Genomic DNA, 13,298 nt, shown 5'->3' on the forward strand with positions numbered 1-13,298 from the left:
GTCCCTATTATGTAGCTATTTAGAATGACTTCCAACTGTTTGAACTGAAGCTGCTGCATAGAGCATATTACACTCAATCAAGACTGTATGCAATGGGAGCAACTGATTCGGACTACTGCTGACTGGGTGTGGCCGACGGGACACCCTTCTGCACACAGTCATGGGCTGCCACAATTATCCAGATATTGGTTCTGGTACACAGAGATGACTCTCTTAGCTAATGGGGGACCATATGGCCCTGGCAGTGGCAAGGTGTGACGTTGTACACTACTGAGATAGGAAAGAACCCCATCCATACAAGAATGGAGCTCCAATATGGAATTGTGCAGGCTGGCAAAGGAACCTATCTACTGGGTAAGGGTGTGCCCCCAAATGTGCATTAATGTATGGGGCCTATGACAGGAATTTATGGATGAGTGATAGGGGAAGCATGAGTCCCCACTGCGGACCTCTCCTCTAAGTTGTGACTCCACGGGTAAACTACAAGAACTCTCGAGGCCCAGAGGGAGAAGGATCATAATGTGATGATGGAAGAAACATGATTTAATTCAGTACTATGTAATCCGACACCTCATACCCAAGACTGTTATTCTGTGCTTCTGTTTTACAATGGTTGCCACGGCACCGAGGTGCTAGGGTGCAATGTTTGTATATGTTGTTCTAAAATCCTTAATAAAATATGTTTGTTTGGAAAAAAAAGAAACGTATTATTGACTTTGAGTTAATAAAGCTCAAGAATAGGCTTAAGCACACCGGGTGACCAAAAATAAAAAAAAAATGAAAAAAGAATGGAAAGAAAAATGTATTGGCAATGTAAATGACTGGCTCACCAGCCTGGGCACTGAAGTGCACTTCTCTTGAGGGAGATATGTTCCTGAGATCAAACAAAATGCTAATACTAGCAGCACAAGAGAGCCAATTGCTGAAGGCTGACCTTTTGACCCTTGCTGTACACTATAATTGATATGCAGTAGCAAAATGTGAATAAGAGTTAAACAGGCCAATGTATGATGAGAGTTGACAAAGCCTGTCTATATATGTTTGTATTTTTGATTTATTATTTTTTTTTATGTGAGGATAGTGACACAGCGAAGTCAGGTACTGATTTAGAGTTCCGCTGATGGATTACTACTTCGAAAAACATGTTGGATAACCCGTCCGCCATATTACAAGTCCATTATAACCTATGGCACTTGCTACCTGCCTGCCAAACTCTAAATCAGGCTCTCAGTCTCTAGGTAGGACCTAGAGGGAACAGACAGATACAATATGCTGTATTGTCTGATTTCTCTTAGTTTATAGGATCCTGTATTATCACCAATGGTCAGAGTCTCTTATTACTTATACATGATGCATCTCAATGCCAAGAAAGAAGGACCTGGGATGATTCTGCAATAACGTTATCATTCTCTGTGTGGCTTGGAGGTAGACATGATGTACATCTTCAGCTCCAGAGTGCAGTTCTGAACATCTCTTCATCACATTGAAGATTCTTAAGAAGTGTCCATCTGTTTAAACATAATACTTAAATTAAATGCTGTCTTGATGATCTTAACATTTCTATAAGCAAACAATGGTATTTAATATTTAAAAATGTAATCTTAAATCATTAATATTCTTGTTTATGCATGAAAATATGGTCCATTTCAACAGTTATCCATAGCTCAACAGAAAGAGCTTCTAAACACTGATCAAACCTTTAGGTTTATAAACTGCCAAAAGTTTAAAGGGGCTGTGGCAGGGATGTGCAACATTTTTATTCCATCCTTAACCGCATGCGTGCTAGCGGTTTTCCCGCTGCGCGCTGCGATTTTAAAAATCCCGCGTTACATGACGAGCTCAGCTCGTCATCAGCGTAGCGCAGGTTACGCTCATGACGAGCCGAGCTCGTCATGAGCGCCGAAGGGGTTAAAGAACTGTCAAAGTGACAAAATGTTAAGCACATTTTCCTGCATGACAAAAACGTTTTTCTTGGAGATGTTTTCCCAAATTGCAGGTTTTGCGTCTTGTCTCGACCACAAAACCTGTTCTTTCAGATGCAAAAATGTTATTTGAAATATTAATGAATTTATGATGCTGATGAAAGTTGACACAATTTTAAAAATATATGCACTATATTCCACACACTATTTTTTAAAATTCTCCGAATGTGTTAATAGAAAGTTGAATCTTAAATTGATAAAACACTAAGGGCCACTTATAAGACCACTTCATTTTGCAAGTGCCTAATTGCGACTTTTTGCAACTTTCAATTAGGAGGTCACAAAAGGCAATGTACTAGTGTGTCTAAGACACAATTAGCGATTCCTAATGGGGTCCCAATTAACCTACCCCATCAATATTCATGAGATAGGTCATAATTTGAGACCCAGTGGTATTCATTAAAGACACAGGGATGGTGGGATGCTGGGGACAACAGATCACTATGGGCCATATGTAGGTAATACGTGTTTAGCGATTCTCAAATTACGATTTTTAGGGAATCGCAATTAGAGAATCGCAAAACGCAATGTAGGTAGGGTTAGCAAGTAAGGAATACCTTCCCATTCATTCCTATGGGCTAGAAGGCCCATAGGAATGAATGGGAAGACATTCTCAATTTTTTATTCTCAATTAGAGAATCACAAATTGAGAATGCAATTTCAAGGTTGCAAGGGTGTCAATAGGACACTCTTTTGCATCCCTGAAATAAACATGTGTCCACATATGATGCACATACATGCGCTAAGGGCATGTATGTGCGCTACATGTCACTTTGAAAAATGCAAAAAAGTGCATTTTTCAAAGAAATTGCAAATTACCACCAACCTGAAGTTGGTGGTAATTTGCGATTCCTTAAGCCAAAATTGCACAACTTGGGTGCTACCTACATTGCATTTAAGGAATCGCAATTTGGGATTCCTTACATGCATTTGCAAAATAAGGAATCGCAAATTTTGCGATTCCTTATTTTGCGTGTGGGTTTTTGTGTGCTACATAGCACACTGCCCAAATTGCGATCGCAAATACTGAAATTCTCTGAATTTATGCGTTTGCGATCGCAATTAGCCTACCTACATATGGTCCTATATCTCTGTTTGGTTTTAAAAACAGCAACTTTTGAAAAAATGAAGCCTGTTTTCCTTAAAGAAAAACAGGATGCATTTCAAAACGAAAAATGAAACGTTTCAGTTAAATTTTCTAAGAGTAGGCTGTGGTACGTGGGACCACTGCTTGCTCTTAAAAAAAGTTTTGGCAACCATTCAACACGGGGAAGGGGCCCCATAGGGGCTCCTTCCTATTTCCAACTTGGTTACCACCTACTTGAGGTAGGCGGTGAACTGCAAATGTTTTGCGACTGCATTCCAGTTTCAAAACATATGTTCCTCCTGTGACTTCCTATTAGGAAGGGATGCATTTGACATGCCCCTTCCTAATAACGACTCGCAAACCCTATTTTGCCAGTCAGTAATAGGTTACCGACTCGCAAAATAGGGTTCATATATGTCAAAAGGCTATTTAGCTGTCATTAACAGACCGATTTTCCGTTTCCAACCACCAAAATCTTATGTACATGTGGCCCTAAACATTGAGACATGAAACAGCAATCATCCAAACTCAGACACTCTCTTGGCACCTATTTATTACACAAATTAATTTTTCTGCAATAAGTGCCTACAATGTCAATACGATTTTGGATTATGTGGGGGTATGTGTCAAAAACCTGTGCAGGGCTCATTGGACAAACTTGCTCTTACCCAACTGCAGGAAAATGCCTTTTTTGCAAGAACACCCCCATTTTCTGTGGCCTGATGCTGCTGGTTTGTTTGACAAACGGCCCCCAGGGGCCCAAAACCGGCCCCCACCCTAGCGGCCTACTGGGGAAGCGCCCGGTGCCCGATATGGCCAGTCCGCCCCGCTCTGTGCACTGGGACTCTTCTGAAAGGATGTGCTTTCACCTCTAAAACAAACATGTTGAAATTGTTTATACTCCAAATTGTCATATTTAACCTACTTATAAGTCCCTTTTATGAGATCAAAGTTTACCAAAGGTCTCTAACTTAAATGTCACTAGTGGACTGAAATACCCATTGTGCCATCCACCAAGTGACAGTGCGAATATGACTGCTGCCCTACCATTGTAGCGTGGTTGTGGTATTTGTAAACTGCAATTCAGCCACTTTCACAGGTCATAATATCAGTTTTCAATATTAATAAGTGACCCTAAGTATGCCTTTATAATCAGTAAAGCAGGATGCATGGTATGTTAAAAAGTAGGACATGTAGAAATGTAATGTTTTACATAGCCTCACAAAGAAAAAGCTCCAAAAGCTATTTTCACTGTTGCAAACTTAACTTGTCCATAGAAAAGAACTGGATTACATTATAAAATGTTTTAATTGTTATTCAAAATCCAATTGAATTGAAGAATACCTAATAAGAAAAAGGTACTTTTAGTAAGTTACGTTTTCCCATCCTAAATCTTCTACAGGCCCATTTGCATGAGCTCCAAATTTCACTTGGCAGCCGAATAGCCTCCTTGATAAGGTGTGAAAACTACTCCCAGTGCAGTACAAATGCCATAGGCGAGGCCATGGGTTTCTCTACCTCTGGCTGAATGGCCATCTGGGCTGCGCCCAGGAAATTGATTACCTCTACCCTATCACAGGCAAATGTAAATTGACGCCTGAGCAAGACCTTTCCTTGTTTCCCGAGGCAAGCACCACTCTCAGCAGGAGAAGCGGCCCCCAGAACAAGTTTGTAGTGACACATGAGGAGGGGTTGCTCATTACTCTTGCCACACCTCTGGGGTGGGCAGTGAGGCTCTGCATTAAGGAAGAAGGATTCTACCATGTCAGATTTAGGCAGAGATGTGTAGTGTGGGATTGGTTACTGTAGATCAAACAATATCTGCTGCATAACTCTGTAGGTTTACATCAGAGAACGTTTTCCTTATTGATCAGGTAGTAGCCAAGAGCCATCCCCATACACAAGTTAGTGCCAGGCATAATTCTTGCACACATAGGTACCTTCATCAGAACACTACTGGATCTGGGAAGACAGAAGGACAGCATCTACTGTTGACATTTGTGATGAGACCTGAAGGGCTGAACCTGATCCCACTTGTACCCAAGACAAAGAAATGAACTCCAATGAACTCTGTGAAACTACAGGGCTACAAAAAGATGCAAGAAACCAGTTTGTCTGAAGAGCCCAGTTAGAAAGTTCCTACTCCTACTGGACCTGATTAGGACCCTACTTGAGGCTTCTGCTGGAGTGAGGCTTGAACTTCAAGTGCTGTACCTGAGATTCAGCAACCCTTTAGCTGTGGCAATATGTAATTCTCATAACATCTTGAAAAACCTGGGATTTAGAAACTTTTTGGCTCCAAATATCTCTGGAGGATAGGGCAAACCAGCTAAGTCAATCTGATGAAGATGCATTGCTTCTAAGTCAAAGATTCAGGTGGCTCTGATTCAAGCAATTCCACAGCAGCAAATCTGTTTCAAAGGAATATTACAGTGAAGGTCTCTGGCTTCACGGAACTCTGATTAACTACAGGTTTCAGCCTTTCCCCACTAGATGAATATGACCTGCAAGAAAGTGGCTAAGTAAGAATGTAGAAATTTTCACCGGGCAGAGGTACCAAAAGTATCTGGACTGCAAGAAACCTCTTTGGGTGGAGATTTTCAGTTTCTCCCTCTCAGGGCTTTTCTCCATTACACAACAAGGTCTCCTCCAATGGCTATCCTGCCATTCTCGACAACAGGCTGTTGTGTTGCCCCGCTGAGGATATCTGACTTTCATTTCAGAGACTGAGTCAAAAGTTGAGCCTCCTGATTGCATGAATCCTGTTTTGGTAGCTCAACTACACACCATTGCAGTCAGGCTTAAATCATGCCTTGGTCCAGGTCAACTGTAAGGAGATGACCTTGCTTGGTTTTTGCCACTATTTTATTTTAACATTTACAGATTTATATCTCCTGTTCCCCTTATTGGATTGTTGTCATTTTGACATCAACCTGTTCATTAGATTTTTTTCTCTACTTTTATAAATTGGAGTTGGGGTTTTACTGTGTTGTGTGTTTGATTATTTAACTGTTTGGTGCCTCTAAATACTTTACACATTCTCTTAAATTAAGCTGTTTGCTCTGTTCCATCCCTACCAGGGGCTGACTACAAGTTTAAATTACTGAAGCCTTCACTGAACCATAATGTCATTATTCCTTGTGGTAGACTGACACCCACCCCAATTAACATTCCACATTCTCACACCGTCTCATTCAGAGATAGAAAAAAAAGTTAGGCCCTCATTAAAATGGTGGTCGGACAAGCGTCCGACCGCCATCGCTGTGGGATGGAGATCGCCCGACATGTAGTCTGCAGCTCCACCCACCATATTACGATACGACCGCCATGAAGGAAACATGGAGTTTACTATTGCAGCTTGTACTGCTACCCGGAAAAGGGCTGCAGCACAAGTCGCAATAGTAAAATGCATGTCTACAAATAACCATGCACTGTGTGCCAGACACCATGTGTTGCTTGGCACACGGTACATGGATGTTTAGGGGTACCAGATATTCCCCGCTGGCCCAAAGCAGAGATCCACGGGTGACGGGACCCTGCAAAGGGCCACCAAAGTCCTTTTACATTTGCATTTACATCACAGTGGGAATGCCATGTGAAGGCTGACGGAAAGGGACATCCTAATCCTTACCGCTGTGCATCTGCATGTACCACCTCCATTGTAGGACTTTGGCTACAACCGCCGCCCCAACGGTCTCCTTGATCCTGTCAGAGGCGACTGTCTTCCCCCCCCGCCCAAATCGCTCCAACTGCTGGCATCTTAATCTGGAGGCTGGACCGATACACTGGATGATGGTCTGCCCAACATCCTAATTAGGCCCTTAGTGTTCAGCAACGGGGCCTCACCTTGGCCAAAGCACATTGTTCATGTTCAAGACTTTCTTGTAATGAATAACAATAAAATGCCAAACGAGAAAAGATGACATGACAACCACCCCTTCATTTTATTTTTGCTGAAAGTGCTCCTGTTGTGTTCGAAAAAGGTCTTTGGAAGAAAACATCTAAAAGAGTAGGGATGGCTGAATGAGTGGGCCAAGTGATTTGGCGACCCTCAATCCAAAACCAAAATAGCCCGAAAAATGTTGTCCGTATTGCAGAAATTCAGACCCCTACACACATTAGTCTAGATTAAAAAATATTGTATCTTTTTTTAATTTGACCAGAAGTCTTGATATATGACCTTTAAACTCTGTGATCGAAGTAAAGAATAGTTTGCTGGTGATACTTTTGCCTGCATATTTTGCAGATCTGATACTTTTAAAAAGAAGCTGAATTTGTCAACCTATGTTTTTCTTTTGTGTAATTCATGAAAGGATTATAGTTCAATACAATATGCAATTTGTAGTGCAACTTCAAGCGCTTTTCCGAAACCAAAAACAAGTATGAATTGTTTTGTGTTGAATTGGCAAACGAGATACATAGTTCAACTTGCATTAAACGATGTATGCAGAACTACAAATCTTTGTATTATTTAGATGCATAGCTCATCGTGCTTTAAAAGCTGTTTGCAAAACTGTAACTCGTCGTATGAATTTCATATGTTAAAATGAATTCTTTGGCAAATGCAACCTGTTTTATATCTTATTAGTCTTTAAAAAATGGTGCAAGTTAGCATCCACAATTATGTGAAATTTTCAAAAAAGTGACTAGTGAGAAGCAAAAATGTCCTAAGATATTATTTGAGCACATTTGGATGTCATTCACAAAATCTGTTTATTGTACAATAAATGTAGAGGACCATATTACTCAGAGTAACAGGAAAAAAGAGGTGGCGGGAGGCGGAGCTTACATGCTCTGCTTCTTGCACGTTCTTCTGATTCTCCACTACTCCACTTCCCTGAGTCGTGAGTCGTGAGCAGAGATACAGAGCCTGATGAATTCACTGATGCTGGTATGGAGCAGAACAGTCCTTAGAGATGGCCCTTTTGTTGGGTTGGCACTGCAGGCTTTGATGAGCCTCTGTTTGTGCCACAGTGGGACTGATAAGCTGTAGCTGATAAGAATCCAGTGTTTCTCATATTTTTCCAAGCCAGGGTTTCTCAGGTGTTTCTTTTGGCATGCGGCTGTACTCTTCAACATGTCCTGCTGCCTCTCCTATGTGCATGGCTTGATGGTTTGGTGAACGGGTGGGGGTAACAAAGATTTATTTATATATTTTTGAGATTTATAAAGCGCGAACGTATGCCCGGGGGCGTCTTGGCGCTGAAAACTCAACTCGTGTCTCTTGCAATGTGAATCCAGACTGATTTACTGTGTGAATAGCCATGTCTTAAGACTTTTACGAAACGTATAAAGGGTAATTCTCATAACATCTTGAAAAACCTGGGATTTAGAAACTTTTTGGCTCCAAATATCTCTGGAGGGTAGGGCAAACCAGCTAAGTCAATCTGATGAAGATGCATTGCTTCTAAGTCAAAGATTCAGGTGGCTCTGATTCAAGCAATTCCACAGCAGCAAATCTGTTTCAAAGGAATATTACAGTGAAGGTCTCTGGCTTCACGGAACTTTGATTAACTACAGGTTTCAGCCTTTCCCCACTAGATGAATATGACCTGCAAGAAAGTGGCTAAGTAAGAATGTAGAAATTTTCACCGGGCAGAGGTGCCAAAAGTATCTGGACTGCAAGAAACCTCTTTGGGTGGAGATTTTCAGTTTCTCCCTCTCAGGGCTTTTCTCCATTACACAACAAGGTCTCCTCCAATGGCTATCCTGCCATTCTCGACAACAGGCTGTTGTGTTGCCCCGCTGAGGATATCTGACTTTCATTTCAGAGACTGAGTCAGAAGTTGAGCCTCCTGATTGCATGAATCCTGTTTTGGTAGCTCACCTACACACCATTGCAGTCAGGCTTAAATCATGCCTTGGTCCAGGTCAACTGTAAGGAGATGACCTTGCTTGGTTTTTGCCACTATTTTATTTTAACATTTACAGATTTATATCTCCTGTTCCCCTTATTGGATTGTTGTCATTTTGACATCAACCTGTTCATTAGATTTTTTTCTCTACTTTTATAAATTGGAGTTGGGGTTTTACTGTGTTGTGTGTTTGATTATTTAACTGTTTGGTGCCTCTAAATACTTTACACATTCTCTTAAATTAAGCTGTTTGCTCTGTTCCATCCCTACCAGGGGCTGACTACAAGTTTAAATTACTGAAGCCTTCACTGAACCATAATGTCATTATTCCTTGTGGTAGACTGACACCCACCCCAATTAACATTCCACATTCTCACACCGTCTCATTCAGAGATAGAAAAAAAAGTTAGGCCCTCATTAAAATGGTGGTCGGACAAGCGTCCGACCGCCATCGCTGTGGGATGGAGATCGCCCGACATGTAGTCTGCAGCTCCACCCACCATATTACGATACGACCGCCATGAAGGAAACATGGAGTTTACTATTGCAGCTTGTACTGCTACCCGGAAAAGGGCTGCAGCACAAGTCGCAATAGTAAAATGCATGTCTACAAATAACCATGCACTGTGTGCCAGACACCATGTGTTGCTTGGCACACGGTACATGGATGTTTAGGGGTACCAGATATTCCCCGCTGGCCCCAAGCAGAGATCCACGGGTGACGGGACCCTGCAAAGGGCCACCAAAGTCCTTTTACATTTGCATTTACATCACAGTGGGAATGCCATGTGAAGGCTGACGGAAAGGGACATCCTAATCCTTACCGCTGTGCATCTGCATGTACCACCTCCATTGTAGGACTTTGGCTACAACCGCCGCCCCAACGGTCTCCTTGATCCTGTCAGAGGCGACTGTCTTCCCCCCCGCCCAAATCGCTCCAACTGCTGGCATCTTAATCTGGAGGCTGGACCGATACACTGGATGATGGTCTGCCCAACATCCTAATTAGGCCCTTAGTGTTCAGCAACGGGGCCTCACCTTGGCCAAAGCACATTGTTCATGTTCAAGACTTTCTTGTAATGAATAACAATAAAATGCCAAACGAGAAAAGATGACATGACAACCACCCCTTCATTTTATTTTTGCTGAAAGTGCTCCTGTTGTGTTCGAAAAAGGTCTTTGGAAGAAAACATCTAAAAGAGTAGGGATGGCTGAATGAGTGGGCCAAGTGATTTGGCGACCCTCAATCCAAAACCAAAATAGCCCGAAAAATGTTGTCCGTATTGCAGAAATTCAGACCCCTACACACATTAGTCTAGATTAAAAAATATTGTATCTTTTTTTAATTTGACCAGAAGTCTTGATATATGACCTTTAAACTCTGTGATCGAAGTAAAGAATAGTTTGCTGGTGATACTTTTGCCTGCATATTTTGCAGATCTGATACTTTTAAAAAGTAGCTGAATTTGTCAACCTATGTTTTTCTTTTGTGTAATTCATGAAAGGATTATAGTTCAATACAATATGCAATTTGTAGTGCAACTTCAAGCGCTTTTCCGAAACCAAAAACAAGTATGAATTGTTTTGTGTTGAATTGGCAAACGAGATACATAGTTCAACTTGCATTAAACGATGTATGCAGAACTACAAATCTTTGTATTATTTAGATGCATAGCTCATCGTGCTTTAAAAGCTGTTTGCAAAACTGTAACTCGTCGTATGAATTTCATATGTTAAAATGAATTCTTTGGCAAATGCAACCTGTTTTATATCTTATTAGTCTTTAAAAAATGGTGCAAGTTAGCATCCACAATTATGTGAAATTTTCAAAAAAGTGACTAGTGAGAAGCAAATATTTCCTAAGATATTATTTGAGCACATTTGGATGTCATTCACAAAATCTGTTTATTGTACAATAAATGTAGAGGACCATATTACTCAGAGTAATAGGAAAAAAGAGGTGGCGGGAGGCGGAGCTTACATGCTATGCTTCTTGCACGTTCTTCTGATTCTCCACTACTCCACTTCCCTGAGTCGTGAGTCGTGAGCAGAGATACAGAGCCTGATGAATTCACTGATGCTGGTATGGAGCAGAACAGTCCTTAGAGATGGCCCTTTTGTTGGGTTGGCACTGCAGGCTTTGATGAGCCTCTGTTTGTGCCACAGTGGGACTGATAAGCTGTAGCTGATAAGAATCCAGTGTTTCTCATATTTTTCCAAGCCAGGGTTTCTCAGGTGTTTCTTTTGGCATGCGGCTGTACTCTTCAACATGTCCTGCTGCCTCTCCTATGTGCATGGCTTGATGGTTTGGTGAACGGGTGGGGGTAACAAAGATTTATTTATATATTTTTGAGATTTATAAAGCGCGAACGTATGCCCGGGGGTGTCTTGGCGCTGAAAACTCAACTCGTGTCTCTTGCAATGTGAATCCAGACTGATTTACTGTGTGAATAGCCATGTCTTAAGACTTTTACGAAACGTATAAAGGGTGTGATTTAATCTGATTGAGAGCGGGAGTGAGTTCCACAATCTGGCAGCTGTAACTGAAAAGCCTCTGTCACCCCATAAAAGAGTCTTAGTACGGGGCACAGTTAATTGGTGCAAAGTCATTGATCTTAGTTGCCTAGCTGGAAGATATGGTATAAGCTGGTTTCTCAGAAACTGAGGACCACGGTGATGCAGTGCTTTGAATACCAGACAGAGTGTTTTGAATTCTATCCGCTTTTTTATGGGTAGCCAATGATACTTGCAGATGGTATGAGCAATAGGTTTGAATTTGTTTTTTTTTATAGTAATCTGGCCGCGGCATTTTGCACTAGTTGCATTTTATTGATAACCCGAACTTGAGCATTGGCCAGAATGCCTTTGCAATAGTCGAGGGAAGATAGTACAAGCGTACTGACCAAGGTTTTACCTGCACTGTCGGGTAAAAACGGAAGAATTTTGTTTGATAAGTTTTAGTTTGTAAAAAGCTGATACTGCTGATACATAGAGAGCTGTCAGCGTCCTGTGGTGCACTTTTTAACTGTCATACACTGCCTCATGCTGCCTTGAGTGGCTGGAGTGTGCTTTTTAAAGTGTTGGAGGGAAGACTCACGTGCAAAGAGGTGAGTGGTCTCTATCCCCAAGGAGTTGGGGCAGGCAGACACCCTGCTGGGTTTGTATGTGATATTCAGAGTCTTGCAGGGACTGAACACTGATTTTCATGATGAGGCAACAACATTCAGAGGGGTCCCAAGGCAGTAGTGGTGCAGTTGTCACTACCCAGAAGTGGAAACGCGGTGTTCAAGGATGGCTGGTGGCAGAAAGACCTCAAATATCCTCTCTAACAAAAATTGTTCCACAGAAGATCCCCCAAATAAGGTGAGATCTCAGTAGCACACAATAAGATGGCGACAGCTCATTGCATTCAGAGCTCAACTTCCCATTTAAGGATTTCGCCTCTCAACACCTATACCCAGGGTGGGTAATCACAAAGCAAGATAACAGAGACCTGGAAGCAGGGGTTAATCAAACAGCTGGTTAAGTAACCCAATCAAAATAGCTGGTAGAGGATTGGAATAGAGAGGCAGAACCAAAAGACTATCCATTGTTTGCCAAGCCAATAAAAATCAGCTTAATAAGATGGGTACTAAGGAGGTCCAGGCAGTAATTCAAATGTCCAGGCAGGCAGCAGCAGGCAATATGAAACCCTCTATTTCTACTTCAGCTATAACATCTGACCAGATGATTAATCCTTTAAATCTAGAGAGCCAATTGCTGCATGACCTATCCTCAGATGTTTTGGGTCCCGCTCTTGTGAGGTTTGAGAGCCCCACATGAACAATGAAACATAGAGATACTCCACAGCCAGTGGGAGTTGATCAGAGCCTAGGCCAGGTTCACTCACTCGCATGAAGTGAATGGTTAAATTAGTTTTCTAGAGACCATCCTTACTAAAATTGGAGAATTGAAGCAAGCCCAATCCCTGGAAATTGCATCTCTAAATGAGATGCTGGATAAAGTAGAGGAATGTATGGCTAGGTTGACAATAAGATTTCAAGAGGTGAAGCAGAGAATATCAGATCTAGGGGACAAGTTTGTTCCTCAGAATAAAAAAATGTTGGGCATGTAGAAGAATGTCAGGTTTACAGTGGTAAAATAAAGGAATTCGAAACCTCATACTAGGAGATACTATTTGCAATTACTGAGCATCCCAGAAGTAACCACGAACCAGGGAAACTGTAAAAGCCTGGTCCAGCCATTGGAGAATTTGAAAAAATCCCATATTTTGCCAGATTTTCAAGAGGATTTGACGATCATAAGAGCACATAGGGTTCCCTCGCAACATAGTTCCAATATGAAATATCCATGACTATCGAATTAAGGAACTGA

General features: G+C 41.7%; 1 protein-coding gene across 1 annotated transcript in view; it reads right to left on the reverse strand.

The window, feature by feature from the left end:
• Positions 1-1,106: 1,106 nt before the first annotated feature.
• Positions 1,107-13,298, reverse strand: part of C10H7orf78 (chromosome 10 C7orf78 homolog) — a 126,932-nt gene continuing 114,740 nt past the window's right edge. The window contains exon 7 of the mRNA XM_078664422.1: positions 1,107-1,508. Within this exon, the coding sequence (XP_078520548.1) occupies positions 1,494-1,508 (15 nt within the window). The 3' untranslated portion in view covers positions 1,107-1,493. The remainder of the gene's footprint in view (positions 1,509-13,298) is intronic.

The sequence above is a fragment of the Lissotriton helveticus genome, chromosome 10 (assembly GCF_964261635.1).
Source record: "Lissotriton helveticus chromosome 10, aLisHel1.1, whole genome shotgun sequence".
In the NCBI taxonomy this organism is placed as follows: domain Eukaryota; kingdom Metazoa; phylum Chordata; class Amphibia; order Caudata; family Salamandridae; genus Lissotriton; species Lissotriton helveticus.